Source organism: Cebidichthys violaceus, unplaced genomic scaffold (genome assembly GCF_023349555.1).
Source record: "Cebidichthys violaceus isolate CVI_PGR_0920_01 unplaced genomic scaffold, fCebVio1.0.p SCAF_15, whole genome shotgun sequence".
Taxonomy (NCBI): domain Eukaryota; kingdom Metazoa; phylum Chordata; class Actinopteri; order Perciformes; family Stichaeidae; genus Cebidichthys; species Cebidichthys violaceus.
The window spans coordinates 2939188-2961048 of NW_027176318.1; the positions used below are offsets into that span (position 1 = coordinate 2939188).

The 21861-nt window shown below is 43.8% G+C and overlaps 1 protein-coding gene across 1 annotated transcript; it reads left to right on the top strand.

Moving 5' to 3' along the window:
* The first annotated feature begins 5765 nt into the window (after window positions 1-5765).
* Window positions 5766-21178, top strand: zcchc2 (zinc finger, CCHC domain containing 2). The gene is given in 14 exon segments (XM_068709611.1): window positions 5766-7026; window positions 8191-8311; window positions 9065-9135; window positions 10520-10591; window positions 11112-11212; window positions 13372-13475; window positions 13897-13959; window positions 14573-14633; window positions 14756-14876; window positions 15425-15492; window positions 15699-15769; window positions 16280-16420; window positions 16596-18206; window positions 18209-21178. Coding segments are annotated over 14 exon segments (3456 nt in total). The 5' UTR covers window positions 5766-6243; the 3' UTR covers window positions 18277-21178.
* Window positions 21179-21861: the final 683 nt, after the last annotated feature.

The window sequence follows — 21861 nt, forward strand, 5'->3', positions numbered from 1 at the left end:
AATAGGCTCTTACCCAAAAAGACTGAGTGCAGTAATAAAATCAAAAGGTGCTTCAACAAAGTATTAGTTTCAGGGTGTGCACATTTATGCAACCAGGTTATTGTAAGGTTTTTATTTTTTATTTTTCCCCCTAAAAGATTTCAGTTTGTTTTTCAGTTGAATTGTTCACGTTCTAGGTCACATTAAAGGTGGAAACAGTTCTGACAGGATTTATCGTGGTCTCATTTTTTTACATCGCAAAAACCTGGCCTTTTAACAGGGGTGTGTAGACTTTTATATCCACTGTGTATATATATATATATATATATATATATATATATATATATATATATATATATATATATATATATATATATACGTATATATATTTATGTCGTTAGAGGGGAAGGTAGAGCGACGTTTGAAGCTTAGTGCTGCTGAACAAGCTGCATTATTTGACACATTGGTGAGAGAAGGTGTTGTTAAACGGGACATATCATGCACATTGTCAGGTCGATACTTGTTTTTTTGGTTTCAGGGCATGTTTACATGCTTAAATGTTCAAAGAACACATCTATATTTATCCTCTGAAGTGCTCCATGTTAAGCCCTCTTCTCAAAAGGAGCCCATTCTGCTCTGAGTATAAAAAAAAAAAAAATCTGGTCCACCTTTGCAAAGGTAGTTCTTCTTTTCTCATTTACATGTCAAACCTCTTGATCACAGATCACTTTTGAACTTGTCTGATATTCGGCGATGAAATGACGAAACGATGCGTCCTAAACTAAAAAGAAGCTCCGCTGACAATGTTGACCATCTTCTCCATCCTTTCCAACTCATTCAGTAGTTGAACATGGAGTAATTAAAACAGAAGAAGAGTTATTTCAGACTACAGACTTGACTAACAGCATAGCTTTCAAATGCCAAAACACACAGAGAGAGACTGTGGCCTCACGCTAAGGCAGACAACCTCGCTCACCCATAATCACATGGGCTGATGTATGCAGTACTGTATATTTAGCTTGTCTTCTCTTTGTCCTGATGGCCGGTCACTTGTTGCTAAACCAATGCCCGGTTAACATGAAGTCTAGAAAAGGCTACTAGAAACACTGGTGATACATGCATGCATAGACCAAAGTAACACACAACCACCGGTCAAGATTATGACCAAAATCCCTTTGATACTGGTTAGGCTGAGATCATATTTTGTGATGTACATAATGTACAGACACCTTATATCGCATAGGTGACACTCATACCCTTCAAAGTCTCTCTCTTCATAACAGCACATGCAGATAAGAACTGATGACAGGCCTTACCTTTCTCTTTCAGCTCCGAGCAGGAAATGATGAGTGCCACTTTGCGAGGAGAAAGTGAAGAGGGTGAAGTCCTGACTTGGGAGGTGACAGTCCTCCTCTGGTTGGCAGAGGGAGTGGTGGGAGTGTCAAGCCAGCCTTTATACAGTAAATCGTGGGTAGGATGTGACACTACCGAGACCACTGCGGAGACCTAATGTGGATTTACACACACACACACACACACATCCAATGTGTGGACCGACCACAGTGTGAAAATGCATAAGTGTTTGTGTGTGAAAGTGTCTCATTTTCAGCATTTCCAATCACTGTTAACATCTGCCATTTCTTTAACGTTACACACAGGAATAGTAGTCGTAAGGTCATGTGGAGCAGCACTGTGGTTCAACAGCCAGCATGTTTGTACCGCAGCAGTGCAGGAGTTTAATTAAATTACAGGTTGTAGAAATTCTGTGGAAGAGATGACATAGCATCTGTAGGACACGTTGGACACTCTGTGATACTCTCAGTGATTTAGCCTCGACTGATTCAAAAGCATTAAAACTCACTGGTTAAACGGTCACCGTTGCAAATAGAATACATTTAATCTAAATGACAGATCTCTGCGTCCTCTCAATTGCAGAATTGATTTCTCAGTTGCCTCCATATTATCTTCAGATTGTTTGCATCGTCTGATTTGCGTTGTTGCCTCTGAAGAAAGAAACAATGTACAAAAGGGAATTCATGTATGGAATAAACCTTCCTGAGCTTGGTCATTATTCAGGTACATTTAAAGAATAATGCTGGCAGTATTTTTTTTAATTTCTTATCGTCAAACAAAGACACAAACCAACAATGAATGCGTCCTCCTAACAAGTATTGTACGTGTTTCCGAAGTCTGATATATCTTTGTGCCTTAGAGCTCCGTTATTGGTCAAAAAGTGATTGTGAAAGAATAAGAAAACATGCATGCTGTCCATCACTCGTACTCGCCGGGTATCATGTTCTTTCATTACTATTCACCTTTGACTCAAAGTAAAGTAGCATGAATGCAAATACTCATGTAAAGTACAGGTGCTTCACATATGTACAACACTTGTAGTTCAAAATATAGTTTCATTCTAAATGCTATTGTGTAGCTTGTCAGTGACTGGACAGTGTTCATACATGGAACCCTGAGCTGCCGTCGCCCCCTGTTGGAGCAGCAGAGGTTGTTCTCAGAGACCCTCACGGTCAGGGTTGCTGTTCAGTCAGTGTTAGTTTAAGGATTGTCTGAGCTCTGTGAATACAAATAATTTGAAGAAACAGCAAAAGAATAGCACTGAAATGTATTTTCCAATGTGCCTTCAATTCCTCTCCCAGCGGACCACCCTAGGATGGATGAAACAAAGGCCCATGATAAGCTCCAGGAGGACGGCTCCGAGAACACGGTCGAGTCTGGGATGCAGGGATGCAGTGTTGGTTTGACCGATTCATGCAGGCAGAAAATGAAACATTTCATCGCTTCTAGCAGTTTTGTCACAGAGCGTGTAGGCTGCCTCTCTTGGCTATCCATTTTGTTTTATCTATTCTTTATTGGATGGTCCCATTGCGATTTTGGAATATATTTTCCAAAGAGGTCCTGGTCAAGACAGGAGCGTAAAAGATTCACACATAAAAGCACAAATAACAGACTCACAAACAGAACAGCAAAAAGCTAAAAACTTTTTTAAAACGAACTGCAAATTACTTCAACAAGTTGGCGCGTGTCATTCAGTAGCAGGACAAGTGCAATCAGAGTTCAAATAGTCCTGTTATTACTATTACTACTATTACTACTAGGACTGATGAACTGTTCCACATGATGAAAGCTACTGATAGATCTGACCGTCAGTAGAGAACATTACAATCATATGTGCAAACGACCTCCATGGTCTTCAAGCCTATTACTTGAGTGCAGCGTATGTATTTCATACACCCTGCTTTTCCTTTCTTTTATCCAGCCTCATTTTTTTTTTTTAGAAATGATGTGAGGAAATAGGAGGCAATCAGTAGCCAGCTTCACTACCTGACACAACTACTCCGAGGAAGTAAAGCTGCCCAAACAGCCACATGTACCCATTCTGCTGTTCTTTTCTTTGTAATTGTCACCTTTCCCACTAGATGTCAGTGTTGGCCACATGAATGTCAGCATTCTTTTTTCTCTCTCTCTTTTATTCAACAATTGCGTGTGTACAATTTCACAAATTGTCAGTAAGAAACGGCAAAATACAGACATTTAAAACTACCATTCCAGGGGGGCAACCGCAGAGAATACAAAACATATAGACAGAAATAAAAGCAGAAAAATAGAAAAAAAAACGTAAATAAATAATATAAAGAGAAAAAGGGGACACTAAGGCACAAACTCTGATTGTGTAATTACAAAAATATATCACAGGCTATGCACAAAACACCATTTCTAGCCTGGTCTCTCTTTTCTCCTTCCATTATTTACTTTAAAAAATACAAGAACCTTCACATGAGAAAATAAAAACAGGCAAACATAGATGTGCTTCTGCTGTCAGAGTTTTATCTGGAACAAAGCAAATATTCTCTGCATTAGCTTCAACTTTGTTTCAGGATGAATTTTAAGATTATTGTTTATGAATTTTCTCCTGATTACCTAGTAATGACATAATGCACAGATATATGGTAGACCTCTCCTCAGACTGCCCTCTCACCATACCAAAAAATAAAGTCAATGTTTGATTGATATATATATATATATATATATATATATATATATATATATATATATATATATATATATATATATATATATTTGATGGACAATGGAACACCACAAGGAAGTGTGATCAGTCCTTTATTGTTTTCAATAACGATTGATGATGTGTATGAAAATGTTGGGCAAAAATATAGGGAGATCTTTATTTGCAGATGATGGGGCGCTGTGGAAGAGGTAGGAATGTGGAATATGTTGTAAAACAAATGCAGGAAACAATCAAAAGAGCGGAACAGCGGTCATTGGAGTGGGAATTTACATTTTCAGTGAGAAAAGCAAATACCCTTTTCTTTACAAGAAAGAACATTGGAACAGAGGTCAAAATGTATTCATATGGTAAATAGCGGAAAAGGATGGACTCGTACACATTCTTAGGAATGTGGTTTGATGCTAGGCTCACCTGGAATGTGCATCTTGATAAAATGGTAAATAAATGTAAAAAGGTTTTAAATGTAATGAGATGCTCGGTGGGAACAGAGTGGGGAGCTGACAGGTCTGCCTTGAAAGCTATATATATATATATATATATATATATATATATATATATATATATATATATATATGGGTCTGATAAGATCAGCTCTAGACTATGGCTGTGTGGCTTATAGGTCATTGTCTAAAACCTTATTGGGAAAATTGGATGCAATACAAGCACAAGCATTAAGAATATGTAGTGGGGTCTTTAAAACAACATCAGTGTTTCTACATTGCAGGTAGAATTGGGGGAAATGCCATTGGAGTTGAGAAGAACCCAGATCACAATGACAGCAGCAGCAGCAGCAGTAATCCCAGAATTCCATTTGGAGTGTGGGAAGAGACTCAGCGATGATCTATCTGTGTTCACATGTGAGATGATGGCCATAGTTATTGCCTTACAGTGGGTAGAGGAGTCAGGTCAGACAGAGTGGTGATTGCATCAGACTCATGTGCAGCGCTAACGAGTTTGACATTTTGCCACTCCAGAAGCAGAGAGGATTTACTGTTTGAAATACTACAATCACTATTCAGAATCCATCAAATGTGGATGGCGGTTCATTTTGTGTGGGTCCCTGCCCATGTTGGAGTCGATGGCAATGAGAAGGTCGGATAAAGCAGCAAAAAAGGGCTTTGAAAAGTGGAAGAAATAACATTAATGTAAAAATAAGTAGGTCAGAAGCTAAAGTGGTGATTAAGGGACAAATCAAAAAGATATGGCAGAATGAATGGAATAAAGGGAGTAAAGGAAGATATCTGTTTAAAATAAACCATTGGTTGGGAGTGCAGGATCTAGTGGACGAACTAGAAAAGAGATGATTATGACAAGACTAAGGAATGGCCATACTGGTCTTAACAGTTATTGGAAAGCATAATAATGGAAAATGTGAATTCTGTGAAGAAAAAGAAACTGTGGAACATGTGTTATTGTCATGTCAGAGACATGAGTCAGCGAGAGAAGTTTTGAAAAATGGTCTAAGAGAGACTGAAGAGGAAAGTATAAGTAAAGAAAAGCTTTAGTGACAAAGGTTGGAAACTTCTTCTGGAATATTTAGAGTCAATGAATAAAATAAATAAAATAATAAATAAAAATAAATAAGACTAATGAATAGAATTTGAGGACTTATTTTATTTATTTTTATTTTTGTTTGTTTCTAGTATTAGTTCACACTCCAGATTAGTGGGTGGCGGTAATGCACCCAAAATATGTTTGCCAACCGCCATTAAAAGCAATAGAAGAAGAAGAAGAAGAAGAAGAAGAAGAAGAAGAAGAAGAAGAAGAAGAAGAAGAAGAAGATTAAGATTGTTGTTAGGTAGTGGGACTTGAGCCGTTAGGCGTCACGCGGATTGGTTAGAACAGACAGAAGAAGGACGTAGAAAAGATGGCGGACTACAGTCATAATACAGCCTTCTGTAAATTACAGCGAGTCCGACAACAGTCGCGCGATGGCAGCAACGTGCTAACCTTCTATAGCCACTCTGCCGGAAATGAGGAGTAGAACAAGAATGTAACTGAGGAAAAGGGCTAAAGCGCCCATGCTAACCTGAAGCTAAAGCCACAGGCTAAAGCAGTAAACATCGCAGCGCCAGATGACTAGCGTTAGCTCAGAGTAAAAACACGGTCTACCGACTGACAGCTCGCCTCTCTTTCCAGCATTACGGAACGGTGTCCGTTGTCAGTGATGTATATTCGTGCGTTATTTACAGTCTGAAGCCTCTCTCGCGGCGCTGATAATGCTGAAGATGAAGCTACCGATGCAAATGGGCGAGGAAGGAGGCGATGAAACGGCCGAAGACAAGTCATTGGATCTGTCGGAGCACCGACATGTTCCCAGGGCGGTACCTCCTTCTTCGGTGTCCGACGGACTGGATGAGTCCCAGCTGGACAAGGAGACTGTCTTTGAGTGGTTTGGCCTCCATCTAAAGCCCGCTAAGCGGATCGAGTTCATGTGCGGGCTGTTACATATGTGCCAACCGCTGGAGCTCCGCTTTTTGGGATCTTACTTAGAAGACCTCGCAAGGAAAGATTACCACGTCTTAAGAGACTTTGAGTTTCGGGCAAATAGTCCGAGCGACTTGGGGCTTTTAACGGACGTGATCGATCCAGTGGTGAGGTCCAAACTACTGGTTTGCCTGTCCCTCCTCGGGTCTGACAGCAGGGAGTGTGCTGGAATACTCTTTCGGATCTTGAGCCATGTAGATCCGGCCTTGTTCTACAAAAACTATGACTGCTCCCTCCCTCCGCTCGGCGAGCCGCGCCACCACCCGCTCCGTCCACCGTGTCGGGACGGGAGTGTGTACGGGAGTTCGGAGCAGACCTGCGGCTTCTCCGCAACCGAGACGACGACGACGGGACCTCTGGAGCAACTGGCGTTGCTCTTCGCCATGGCCTCACTGCACCCGGCTTTCCACTTCCACCAGCGGGAGATGGTCCGAGGGCAACTCGACAAAATAGAGCTCGCTATAGAGGAGGAGGAGAGACGTCGAAGTCAGCTCCGAATAAACGGCCAGATAACGGTAACGAGCAGCGGACCGACAGTGGTGCCATTACATGCTATACTAGATGCATAACATGCGTTCTCCATGTCTGTAACGTTAGCATAGCTGGGTGAAGTTTGAGGTCAATCAAATGAACATAGTTAACTGGCTAATAATACTAAGTATTGGCTAAGTGTGCTACGTCAATAGCATAGATAGCTTGGATGATAAGCAGCGCCATACTAAAGCTCCATCCAGGACTCCAGTGTTGTCTAACAGCCTGCAGCTGCGGACTACATATCCCAGCTGCTCGGTGCCGTACCTGTAGTAGTAGTAGCAGCAGCAGCAGCCTGGTGGAGTGCTGGTGGAGTCCTGGGTCTCTTGTGGCTTTTGAACCACGTGGGACATGTCACTGGTTCTGAGGGTTTCACTGTCACCAACAGGACAGCAGCTGCTTATGCTGAATAGTTCCTCCTTTGCAGAGTTTTTTTGTTCATCAGATGTTTTGAGTGGTGCTTGGGACGTTGGAGTGACATTTTTGCAACTGTGTCTTTTTTTTGTTTTTGTTTATGCAATAGTGATAACGTTGACTGCCAAGGTTATCAGCCATGCTAATGGTGACTTGAACCACTAGACTGAACTCTTTACTGCTTAGCTGCTCAGCTGTTTGTCATTTCATCACTTTATTTATTTTTTTACAGACGGAGCCTTTTGATAGAAACAAGAATCGAACAACATTTTGACGTGTGATAATTGTACCACATGTGAACCTGTAGGGTAAATAAGCATCTGGGAAGTGAATTAGGTTAGCTGGCTTGTTAACGTAGATTCATTTGTAAATATGAACAGAATTTCCTAACTAACTCTTTCTCTGTCCAGCCCGTGTTCTGGATTTTACGGGGTTCTGCCTTTTTTTCTTTTAACAAAGATATCCAGATACCTCTGTCTCCGGGCCCCTGGACTGTGGGTTTATAGCAATGCTTGTCAGTTTCTGAAGCCAGAAAGTCCACATTTTGCCCAAGAGGATGGAGCCTGGGGGGGGGGGGGGGGGGGGGGGAATCACCTGAGGGGTAGGTGGCACCTTGCATGGTAGCTCCTCCCATCAGTGTCTATGTAAATAGGAAACGTGTGAAATCTACTCGCTCTGAAATGAGATGAGCAGGATGAGCCCGTCACTAACTTGGTGTATTTTTTGTTCTCCAGGAGCTGCCGGGTCAGAAGGCGGATTACCTGCCCGCCCCGGCGCTGGGTTTGGGGGAATGTACAGCGTCCCATCCGCCCTGCCAGAGCCGGCGCTCCAGCCGCTGGGCCGCACAAAGAGAAGGTGATGGTGCTGAGCATTCATTCGCAGCAGGGATGGGCAGCATTTTGAGTTGTTGACTTCATCGGACTTCCCATAAAGCAGGAACAAGTTGTTCTAGCTAGAATACATATTTTTGAAGCCCATTTCTGTCACTTTTATGTATTTACTAATTTACCTGACCCTGTAAGGATCAGTATGTAGAAGCTGCCACAGTTAGGGATGGGATGAAATAGGATGGAATAAAAAAATCATCATTGTCAGGTTAATCGCACATATCATCACGGGTCACATGGTAAAGAAGTAAAAAATAGAGCCTGATTTATTTAACATTTTTTATTATCTGAGAAAGAATAGACTCGCACAATGTTGGTCATTTTTAAAAAATGTATTTTGCCTTTTATTTATGAAGTGTATTTAACTTTTAACTTATTCATTTTGTTTGGTTTTCTATAAAAATTAAAACAAATATTTCTTTCTTGACAAAAATGTAAGTTATTCCAATATGTTTTATTGGCATTTTAAGAGCTTTTAAGCACATTTGAAAGGATTATGGATGATATTTGTTAATCTCAATTATTTTGTCCTGGATACACGTGACATGAAATCTTCATATCGTCCCATGCCTAGCCACGGCAACATACACAGAAGACCCCCTTCACATTGTCAATATTGCCTATTAAACATGTAGAAAGTACGGACTGGTTGTGTTTGTGAAGTTGATATTTTCTATGAAATATAGAATAACAGCCCCCCCCCTCTCTCTCTCTGTTGCAGCAGTGCACATAGAGGGGATTGTGCTCCGGGGCGTCTCTCGGACCAGAATGGACAAGGAATACAGCTTTGAGGTAGGTAACAGCAGCGCAGACACTCGGTGTTCTGTGGGTGTGATATGAGCTCTAAAGGTCAGGCAGACTGATTAGTGTAGGTATGTGTCACACACACACACACACACACACACTAACGCAAAGGCTTTGCTGCAAAACACCTCGGTGGTGGTATTTCCACATGGTCCACGAACCGTGTTCAGACCCACTCTGTAAGTCACAGTCATGCACAGATGATCTCTATCTACTGGCTCCTGCTCTGTTGTATTATTGGTGTTTCACAGCCTGAACTGAGCATGTGCTAATTAGTTTATTATTAGACAAGTGATTTACAAACGGAGGGTCCAGGCCCCTTTGGGGGTCCGCCAGGGGGATTCAAGGGGGCCTCGGCCAATTGCTGGGAAGATATTGGAAAATGCAAAAAATATATATATTATAAGAAATAAAATTGTTATTGTTATTATTATTATTATTATTATTATTATGAGTGTTGTTATTATAGAATATCATTTCTCAGCATTAAGGGTGTCACAATGATTGATTGTAAATGATGGTAGTAAGCTTTAGTTTTTGACCTTTTGAAAGTAAAAAGCAGGGTTGGTGATCTCCCTGACAACAACGGCAGTCTGCAGCTGCAGCATGTCTTTATAAAGAAGAATATGAAAACCGTTTGAATCAACGATCGAATCATGACCTTTTCAAATTGAAAGCGAATTGTGCCACCCCTAATGTTGTCCCCACCACCCCTCTGTTATCCTGCCAGGCACACAGCATTCTTCACGTCATGAGCGGACAGTGTTGACCTGTAAAGCTTTCAACGCCGCATTCGCTGCATTCTTCTCCAAACAAACAACATGTACAGCGAAGAAGCAGAAAGACGACTAGTGTAGCGGGCAAAGTGCCATAAACCAAGCTCCAGCAATCCATAATCTACTAAAACGTCATATCTCATCATCATGGACCATAACAATACATGAACCTTGTACCTAACCCATATTTCCCAAGTTGGGATTGCAATTCTAAGTGATTGATATGTTCCTCTGTGTTCCACCTCTCCTTCCTCAGCCGTGTGCCGTTCTACATTGAGCTACACAGTAGTCTAAATCAATCCCTTTGTGATGGCTGTAACTAGTGACCGTGACTATGCAGTGGGATTAGAAGGGATTGCTTCTTTCCTTTCACATTGCATTTGTTATGTTTTGTTAGTGTTTCTTCATTTTTGGTGTTGTTGTTTGTTAGTAGTCGTACACATCTGTCCTTTCAACGCTCGATCACCAAAGATGGCTCCCTCAAATCAGCACGGTGTAATGTTGTGAAGGCAGCGTTCTATGAATAGTAGCGTGAAGTGTGAGCAGTCTCACTGTTGTCCGAGTAGTGATGGAGAACGTCCCGCGCTGTGTTTCAGGTGAAGTGGTCCGACTCCTCCTCTAGCAGTGTGACCAAAACTCATCTGGAGCTGGAGAACTTCCTTCTGAAGGTATCTACTTCTGTTATTGTGATTTCTTTATTGATTTATTTCTTCACCCATGTGGATCAATGTTCAGGGTCCTGAACTGTATGTGCTGGTGTGAGGGTTTATCTAATTAAAGACTTTTCCGGCTTCACTAACGCGAGTACAAACCTAGTTTCAGTCCTACAGACTGCTTAACTCAGAGCCCAACGCACAATAGTTAAGAGAGTCAAATGGAAGACAATAGTTTGAAGTGTAGAAATGTACTTCACGTGAGGTTTTTTCAAGAGAAAATGTGGGAAAATAGCCCATTTTACTGCTGTTTTACTGTCTTATTGAGACCAAATAATGCGGACAGAAAGACCAGGCGACGGATCTCAATATCCCGACTGTCCGTCTATAAAGGCTGCCGTTTCATTCAAGACCACTGAAGTTAAATTGCATTTTCAACAGATTTGACAAGTTTACACACGCGTTCCACAGCTCCAGCTTCCCTCTGTGGCGTTTAAGACCGATGGAAATAGCTCTATGTGTTTTCCTCCCGCAGCTGCCTAAGGACAAGTGTACCGAGTCTTTTGAGAAGGGAATCCTGAGGCTTCTGAACCAGGGGGGCCGCAATGAGAGCAGGGAGGTGGAGAAGAACCTCAGGTACGACATTTATCCCAGATATATACACACCTAATGGGGATATAGATAGATAGATAGATAGATAGATAGATAGATAGCAAGGATGATAACAACAACTTCTCTCTACCGATCAATAGTAATATTTAGTAATGATGAATCTGGCTTTAGTATTGAATTCACACAGGAGCTTACAAAATGGGCTTTACCATGTGGTTACTTCCTATAAATGATTGTATTTATTGAATTACCAGAAAACATGCTATATTGTGATATATATATATCCTTATTGAGACAAATTGAAATGAGATTTCAATTCTTGGTATTCATTCTTTTCATGCATTTATCCATTGATTGAGTCAGTCGTCTGCAATGAATCTAGTTGAGTTTCCTGCTGCTGTTTGGTGGACTCTGGCATCCACAGCATATGAGATCACATGAACACATTGCTCACTGCAGCAGCAGCAGCAGCAGCAGTCCCGACGGGTCATTCCCTCAGGACATGTTGTGTTCTATGAAGAACAAAGGACGTCTGGGATCAAAAGTCATAATGAAGCGTATTTAATAAAGTAAAAAAGCGTTGTGACTAGAGAGTACAAAGTCTCTGTCTCTTGCTCCACCCACGAATCCCGAGCAGAGTACAGACACAGGTGTACACACAAACAGAAAAGGTGCCATGTCATCCCATTGGAGCTCTTCTTGATGATCGGATTATCGTTGGTGTCCACGCCCCCCTGGGCGCGTGATGTCTTCGGTGCCTTCAATGTAACTGGATATTTTGAGTTTTCCCTTAAACCATACGGCGGTGCCATGAGGTATTCCACTGAACGGTGCGTTCGTCGTAACTCGTCATTTCGAATGTCTCTCCGCCAATGACCGTGGCGGTACCATCAAGTATTCCACTACATGCATTTCTTTATTAATTACACAGTTTCAAAATCATAGCGGTACACTGAATGCATTTTAGTAATGGTAAGATTAATGAGCCGGGTTATAAGTTTGTTTATAATATCCTTCAGACACCAGGTCAACATCTGTCTCCTTTTTACCCAGAATCATTTTCTGTACGTTAGACATCTGGAATACATTTTTTACACTCTTCTGTGCCACAAATCATCAGGAATTATTGTGAGTAAAGAAGATCTGCTGCCAGTCAGTGTTGTCCATGCACATCTTCTATATTGGTAGTGAATGTATGAAAACACGGAATGAGATCAAACATGTCATGTCAATCTAGAGGCAGGTTTTCAGAGTCTGACACTGTGGACTGAGATTTGTGATGCAACTGAAGCTATCAGGATCTAAAGGGTTTAAAGCTGCTGCTGACTGGTGAGCAAGCCAGATCAGCATCTTCTCTAGACCTCTGCTCTAGAGTTCAGATTCACTCAGATCAGGATTATCTCCTTCAAACAAGTCTCAACATTGTCTTCAGCCTGTTTTACAGTCGTGCCAGTAACACCTTGTGTCAGGGGTGAGGCTGATTTTCAAAGCCTGCTGCTTCATTGTTGTCATAGAGAACACACACACACACACACACACACACACACACACACACACACACACACACACACACACACACACACACACACACAGTGTCCATGAGTTTTATTTTGTGTAAAACGAAACTGTGGAAAGTGAGACAGCTGTTCCTCAGCAGGCCCTGCCCACAACCAGCTGCATTCACTTTTGCTGCTTGCTGTTGCTGCCCTCTGTGGGTTTAATCTGCACCAGTCATAGAACAATCAAAACATCTACAGGTCCATTGTTCACCGTGAAGGCTGTTTTTCTATGAAAATGGCTTTATTATGAAGTGATTCTCATAAGATTCCTCTTTATACAAAAACAAAGATATGTGGAAACAAAGAATACAAATTCAAAAAAAAAAGTCTTCTATGCACATTTCAGTCAAGAAAAATGTTTGGATGGATTCCAGCGTGTCATGTCGTAAGGCATGCCAACAGATGTGAACGTGTACAGGTTTATTATGGAACAAATAATAACCCAAAGATGTACTGAGGTTATGGATTGTGTCAGCAGATGGTTGGGTGGTTAAATGATCAACATTAGCCGAAGCCATCCAATCAGACAGACGCGTATCTCTGAGCTCTGCTCGGCCGCCGTCCACGTGTGATTGTAGCTCTTTAACTGGGTTTCTCCTCCTCCTCCTCCTCTGCCGCCTTCAGGGAGAGGTTCCTATCTGCTCCTCCAGTCTTCAGACAGACCAGAAAGGTCTGCAGCTTCTTCAATTGTGACTCCAGTTACTCTACAAGTCCTCCATGCTGCCGATGTGAGTATCCGACCCGCCTCGTTCCCACTGAGCGGTACGGCTCCACTCTACTGGACTCACTCTGAGTACCAGGTACATATCCAGATGGGTTTTGTGCGGGACACGTGACAGCGTGTCGGACAAGGGACAATTCCGGTGAGACGGGTTCTCTGACCAATCGGTGGTCTGCAGTGTTATAACTCCACCCTCTGCAGAAGTGATACCACAATGAATACCAAGTACCAGATACTCTCCACATCTGTCAATAGACAACCAAAAAGGGCGGTTTGAGCGGTTAGAGACTGTCCATGAAGTTGTAATCGTAGGGAATGTTGATGTTCTTCGCTTAAAGCAAGTCTCCTTTTTTGAAAGGCGCCCTTCATCAAGAGGCTTTATCACATTGTATGATTACTGTCGACAAACCTCTCTTTTCCTCTGGAAGGCCACAGCCAGCTGGGTAAAGCCTACCAAGGAGACTGTTCGGATGCCTCCAGTCAGGAGGAAGGTGAGAAGAGCTGCATTCATTCATCTCGCCGTTCAACCCATCTCCACCGCTGAAGTGTGGCATGGAGCGAGCAGCAAAGAGGACAAGCACAGCGCATGAGAGCATGTGTATCATATTATATGATCAGCTGTATTAGCCTGGTCACATGATGTACTACTGCTTTAAAAGTAGTGATTTACCTTGTATAACTTAACATTTATAGATATCATATTTTTAGAGCAGTTATAAGGTGGGGAGTCCTTTAGAGTCGAAGGTATCAAGAGGGAGTTTAAGAAGAAATGTATGTGAAATTAGGACTCCATCATGTTTACAGTACAGAGAGGTCAGGGCCTACATGAAATAGGCCTCCTAATAACACCTGATTATTACAACGCTCTGCACTGGTGTCTAGCAGCTATATCGATAAAGCATGCTGACGGTAACGGAGTGGTTTAAATTTGGGTTCTTTATTTATGAATATACTTGTCTTTTCCCGTTTCTGTTACCTTTCATATTAGAAGTAATAGGAATAATGAGAAAAAGGACACTTTTGACTTGATTTGAAAAGATATCTCTGCTCTCTTTAACAATTAGTTTCATGGTGTAATGGCATTTTTGTTGAATGTCCTCTCAGATATAGAGTCGTACCCTCAGGGACACAAGAAAAAGCTTGGGACCAAGAGTCCATGTCAAAGGTGAGTAGACTGTGTGGACCGTAAAAAAAAACCGATCACAGCAAAATAAGTTCAGTAATGGCAGCGAAACGCGCTGAGACTACTTTTATGATGAACGCTTCTATTCCTCTACTCTCCACCAGTCTGTCTAGTGCCAGGGGCCCCCAGGGGGATAGCCGGAGGGGGGGCCACGCTGCAGAGCTCAATGGTCCAGCAGAGAGGAGGAAGAGCTGTCCCCTGAGGAGCGGCCAGGAGGCTGAGCAGGTGAAACATGGTTCCTCCTTCTCTTTATCTGCAGTACTGGAACATGGACGATCGCTTCCATTTATGGCAGCGATGTGTATATGTATATATATATATATATATATATATATATATATGTATATGTATATATATATGTATATATATATATATATATATATATATATATATATATATATATATATATATATGTGTATGTATGTATGTATGTATGTATATGTGTATATATTTATATAGTATATATATAGTATAGTATGTATATGTGTATGTAGATATATATATATATATATATATATATATATATATATATATATAGTATATGTATATGTATATGTAGTATAGTATATATATATAGTATATATATATATGTATATGTATATGTGTATATATATATATATATATATAGTAGTAAATATATATATGTGTATGTATGTATGTACCGCCTGTCCTCTTTACACTGATGCACCGCTCTGGGATTTCTGGATCAAACTGGTCTTCTTCGTTTAGTCTGAAACGTGTGAAGGTGTTCTGATTCGCTGTCCTCCTCACAGCAGCAGGACACCGAGAAGAGGAGCCACCCTAACCCTAAAACAAAGAGCAGAGGCCCGCCCACAGACAGGTAGGTCACAAGTGTATGACTCAGCAGGTATCCGTGCTAGTAGGCGAGACATGTTGAGTCAACTAGAAGAAGAAAAAGAGTGTCCTGATGTTAAACCCACTCCTGATACTGACTCTAGTCACCTTATTCCACATTTGTGTTGGTCGGTGCCGTCTTTCTCGGTTGACATTGCTCTGTCCCCTTTGTGTCCCATCTCCGTCTCTTAGGGACAAGGGGAAGGGGGCTGCCTTTGTAGCCAACGGCAGGCTGGTGCTAGCTCTGTCCCCTCAGAGGCAAGGTGAGTCTGTTCAAAACAATGTTTGTGAGATTCTGCCCCCCCCCCCCCCCAACAGGTAGGATTAGTCGCTGATTGCATGATGGTAGAAATCCACCCAATGAACATTAGAAAGCTACAGATTGAGCCTTCGTATTGGTTGACGAGGACTTCGCCTGCGGGGGCGACGGCTAATGTATAGTTTTTTTTATACCACTGCTAAAGAAAGTTCCTAAAATACAGTACCTTATCTAATCAAATAGCTCCTACACACAACCATGGGCTAAAAATAGTTTGACTTCATGACCAGCGATCCACAGCGATGTTTTTTTCTCAATATCTTTCCAGAACCTCGTCTGTTGGATATATTGAATGACTGACTTTTAAAACATCCAACTTTTCAGTGTCACTGAACACAACACCGCTGTTCAGGCCGTGACGCACGGCTCCGCACCGCTGTACACAGTACTACATTTACGTACATAGTTTTGCATGAAATGCTCTGGAGACTGATGTCTGGTGGCTTCTCTGCAGTTGAGCACACGCCTGTTGTTGCAGATAGAGGTTCTGGTCCGGATACCTTTGGTGAAACATCATCAGAAAGCTACAGCTCTCCATCCAGCCCTCAACACCCAGGACCAGAGAGCCTGGATAGTGAGGATGACAACAACAAAGGTAAACCCCCCCTACACACACACACACACACACACACACACACACACACACACACACACACACACACACACACACACACACACACACACACTCTACACTTTTCCCACGGCGTGCTACATGCTTCTCTTATTGTCTCAAGGATGTTGGTGTGCTTACCTTATCTTGTTTCTGTTAGATACTGACAGCCACTCTGATGACTCAAGCAAAGGTCGGGGCCCCGACATGTTCTTCGCCCGCCAGACTGATGCAACTGTGGTGGGGCAAGTCTGTGGTGTCCGCTCTCTGTCTTCCAAAGTCCACCAGTCCCAGGCGGAGACCAGCACAGATTTCCCCCCTCCGTCGGTCATGCATTCTCTGCCCTATGTGCTCCGTAACGGGGCTGCTGACTCTCCGCTTCCACTGGTCCCTCCTCCCAGTCAAAGCATCGTCCCCGATGGGAAGCCCTCGCCTGGGACCCTGATGATGCACATGCCCCCAGTGCCTCCAGCTGTCCTAGGCCCTGGAATTGCGGGAGACCCGGAGAAGAGGGATGTCCTCCCAACCTTTGGGATTCCACCTATCGGCCTACACCCTTCAGGAAGTCCTGCCGTGCAGCCTCTGGTTCAGAGGTTCAAAACAGCTATGTCTCACAGCCAAGGTGGCCCTGATGGAGCTTCAGGGAGTGGTTCTAATCCCGCTGCCCCGCAGGCTTCAGTCCAGGCTCCTGTAAGAGCCATCAGTATCATGTCTCCTGGCCCGACATCCTTCTCCTCTCCTCTGCAGCAGTCTCTGCCCTGCCAAGACCCGGCCGGTGTCGGCTCAGGCCTGGCCTCCTCTCTGCCTCACGTGGAGCCTCTACATGCCAAGCACCCCGGCTTAACGCTACCGTCCGGCCTGCCTTCTCCCTACAATCTGCCTCCTGTCCCCGCCTCCGTCTTACCCACTGCAGGGGCACCTGCGGCCACTGGAATGGCTCCATCTCCTGGACACGTGCAAGCAGCTGTTCCTCCAGCTGTGCCCACCCACACCCCTGGACCCGCCCCCAGCCCCAGCCCAGCGCTCACTCGCAGCACGGCACACAGCGACTGCACATCCTACAGCAACAGCAGTGCGTCCTGCGGGGGGGCCTCCGTGGTCTCTGGCAACCCGGTTGCTTTTCAGCAAACCCAGCAGCAACAATTGCCCCCCCAGCAGCCAACACCGCCACAACAGCAGCAGCAGCAGCAGCAGCAACAACCGATGGGCTGCGGGACCTGCGGGTGTCACAACAACTGCGGTGGCCGAGGCAGCATCAGTACCAACAACAGTGTCAGTGGTGCTCCCGGCTGCCAGGCACCCTTATTCTTCTCCCACCAGATGGCAGCAGCCCGGCAGGTGTTCAGCGTTCCACCGCCTCTCTTCCAGCTCACCAGCCTGTGCAGTAACAGTTTCCTCACGCAGGCCCAGCCTCCTCACCAGGCCAACGGTGCTGCCACCCTGCCCCCGTTCTTCCCCACTGCTCCACCTCCTGCGCACCCGTCCCCCTACGGCCCCCTCCACACTCACTCTCACAGCCACGCCGACTTGCCGTCGCACATGCTGGGCAGCCAGGCCGCGGCGGTGGCAGCTGTGGCAGCTGCAAACTACAACCTCCAGCAGCAGATGGCGCCGGCGGCGTCGTTCTGCCAGCGCGTCTACCAGCACGTGTACCCGCCCTTGGGGATGCTGCCGGCCGCCGCGCTGGGGGGAGGCGGAGTCAATAAGAAGAGCGGGAATGTGTCCTGTTATAACTGTGGAGTGAGTGGCCACTACGCTCAGGACTGCAACCAACCTCCATAGACTCCACACAGCAAGGTAGCGCAGCGACACGGAGCAGGGAGAAACAGAGGACCCCTTAGTGTTCAGCAGAGTTAGGGCTCATCTGTTAAACATCCCCTCTGATGAGTTACCTCCTTCCGTTTGGTTTATTTGGCCAGAGGAGAAGTTGTGCCACTGGAACATTATTAACATTGCACCAAAATACTTCCAGGACACCTGGGAAATCATGGCAAAAAGCAAACACACATAGCCATCAGGGACAGTTTAGGCAAGCAGCTCTTTTCTGCACTTCCTCCATGACATCTTCTCTCATGTAAAAAAACCAAACCCTGCTGTATGAGAACACCTCTGCTAACGGCATAAATCTCCCCTTAGTCTTAGTCGTCATGCCCCCCCCCCCCCCTGTAAATGCTCTTCTGTGATGTTTGTTTTTCTTCTTCCATTGGGCACAAAGTGGCACAAAATGCTTGAAAAACTACCCTGGGCCAGTGGCACTAAAGGTGGCCTCTCTGCACAGAGCTTCTCCCCCCTAAGCTAAGTGAAGTCATGTTGACAACATCAGGAGCAGACTCTCTTAGACTAGTGACTTGTCAGGCAGGTACCGGTCGCTCAGTTCAGAGTTCCGGTAGCCGGAACGAGGTGAACGTAGAACGTCGCAGGAACAGAGGCCTTCATAATGTTCACACTGCTCATGTTCTGTCCACTGATTGTATATCCTGTGTGTGTTTGTGGATGCATCTCTTCATGTGTGCATGTGGTTGCTTGTGTGTTGGTGTTGAACCTTGCAGGTGGCTTCCGGTTAAAGTGCGCAGCCTCCCACATTTCAGATGTACTTGACAATGCCGACTGAAGAAGAAGAAGAAGAAGAAGAAGAAGAAGAAGAAGAAGAAGAAGAAAGGACGAAGAGGAGTTCCTCTGGGTTTGCGGTGACTGTCGTCTGTTCCCCCCCCCCCCCCCCCAGGCGCTGTGTGAGCAGTGCACTGATCTTCTGTGTACTTCAGGAAAACAAAAAAAAAGAAATCATTCTTAAAAAGAAGGTGGGCTGTGAAGGCTCAGTGTGACTGCTGGTCCCTTTCCTTTTAGTTTGTCCTTGATACTTTTTGCACTGAGGGTTGGTCATGATTAAGTTATTATTTAATTATTAGGAAGAGATTTTTGAGGATTTGTTTTTACATTAAAGAGCAGACTAGTCTCAGCTGAAAAAAAAAAGGTTCTTAAACACTATTATATCCTTTTTGTTGTAAGTTTTTCTCATTGAAGGAATCTGACCGTGTGGATCTTGATATGTTGTGGTTGGACGTAATTGCTGCTTTTTTATTATTTTATTTAATTTTTTTGTCATTTTTAAAATGGTTATACTTGGTGAAATGCACTATAGTGAAGCAGGAAACACAAGTGCACTAAAAAAAAAAAAACAAGTCGTTCATTTCCACTCTGTATCACCACCAAACAGCAAAAAAAAGCGATCAGCTGATACAGTACTGTGACTGCTTAGTGCAGTTTAGTGTTTCAGGTGTGAAACGGTCTTAATTACACTACAGATGGAGTCTGAAGAGCAAACCTGATCCTAGTCCAGTGAACGCCTGCATTTAGAATGTCAAACTTCCGTTGTTTAAATGTACAGCAGCTGCTTTTTGTGGGCGGAGCCAGCATGAAAACACCAATGACCGACTCCGTTAATGGAACCTGAAGTATCCACGTGCGGCTGCGTTCTCCGTCACAGAAGTGTTGGCGTCTGACTAACCTGACGATGACTTTTGACTTCGTCCCTCATGTGAATGAACACTTGAACACTGAACCGCGCTGCGTCTGGCAGCGCCGCACTGTAATGTTTGGTTTGTTATGACGCCTCGAGCTCTTTCACTACACGTGTTTGGGGACATGGAGACCCAACGTGTGCGGCGTCCAATCGATCAATAATACATGACGCCTAGTTGGTGAAATAATTTAAGACGCAAGCTTTGATGTTTATGAAAAGCAAATGATCCAATTGAAATACAAATTGATATTGAAGTGGTTTGAATAAATATTTGACACGATCCATGTTTATTTCATAATGTCTTTTATGTGTTTAATATTGAACACTTTCCGTGGTAACGGTTCTCAAGATGACACTGAGTCTGTGATAGAAGTGTGTGTGTGTGTGTGTGTGTGTGTGTGTGTGTGTGTGTGTGTGTGTGTGTGTGTGTGTGTGTGTGTGTGTGTGTGTGTGTGTGTGTGTGTGTGTGTGTGTGTGCGCGCGCAGTCGGTCTGTTTGACACCATTCTGCTCCCACGTGTTTATTGTAGTTTCTCATTATTGTGCCATTTTAAGATCTCCTCAGCATCCACCAGCTGTGTTGTTCCTGGTCAGGGGGGGAGTTAGTGTGTGTGTGTGTGTGTGTGTGTGTGTGTGTGTGTGTGTGTGTGTGTGTGTGTGTGTGTGTGTGTGTGTGTGTGTGTGTGTGTGTGTGTGTCAGAGTTTCCAGGGCTTTGTGGGCGCTCTGCTTTTTGTGTGTGTGTTTCTGTCTGCCATCAGCTACTGTCAGTGCATAAGGGGAATTCAAATCTATGCATACATACTTTGTCCACGTGTTGGTGAATGTTTAAAGTGGAGGAGACTCTGAGATATCTGATGTCAGTCTGTAAAGGACTCGCTGCTGTTCGATCTTTGAGCTTCTGCTTGTGTCACAAACTGTTTCCCGGAACGTTCCACTTTTCATCGGACACTTGAAGTGGATCAGAAGTGTCCTGCAGAGTTCTGTACCCATCAATCACAAGCAGTTAGCGAATGTGGACCTGGAGGGAAGTCCAGTATGTATCTGGAGTGTAGTTGTGCTGCCCGTGATGGTTGAGCCCATCTTTCCATTTGAGGGGTTCTCCCTCTGCTGCCTGTACTCTGAAGGTCAAATCTATTTTTACAGCGGAATTTGGATTTTATGCAACATATTGATGTTCTTTTTTTCTGTAATTAAAAGCAATAAATATAAAAATGGAAAGTGAATTTGTCCGGTCTTGCTTTTGATTTATTGGTGGACTATTTCACAGGGTTGGGCAGCATGTCTCCTGAGCCTAACAGTACAGTTAAGCATAACTAAAGGTGTGACCCCTGTTTGTTTGTTTTTTAATATACTACACTATGAACTTTTTTGATATACTATATTATACAGTTTTTTATTACTTTTTTTTGGACCTACTATACTATGACTTTTGTCAACATACTATTCCATGACATCTGCCCACAATGTCTTTCTTCAACCTAACAAAGTGGTTTTGTTTGAATTCACCATGTTAGCCAGGTGTTAACCAGGTGCTAACCAGGTGTTAACCAGGTGTTAACGGCGACCGTGCACCGGGCTAACCTGTGTGGTAGAAAGTGGCGCCTAGGAGTCGAACAAAGCGTTTGGTAACTTAAGCGCCACTCACAAGAAGGAGAGGAGGAGGGGTGTGTGTGTGTGTGTGTGTGTGTGTGTGTGTGTGGGGGGGGGGGGGGTGTAATATGAAGTGTTTGAAAAACGTACGTCTGGCTGCAGGCTACTGTTTTCTTTGGCGCTGTGTGGAAGTACATTGAGAGCTGAGGAGGACCTGAAACAACGCCACGTGTCCACACACACGTCAGGTGAAGTGGATAGTGATTGTGGAATCCTCCTGTGATATTACAGGCTGCGTTAGAAGAAGCAGGCCCGT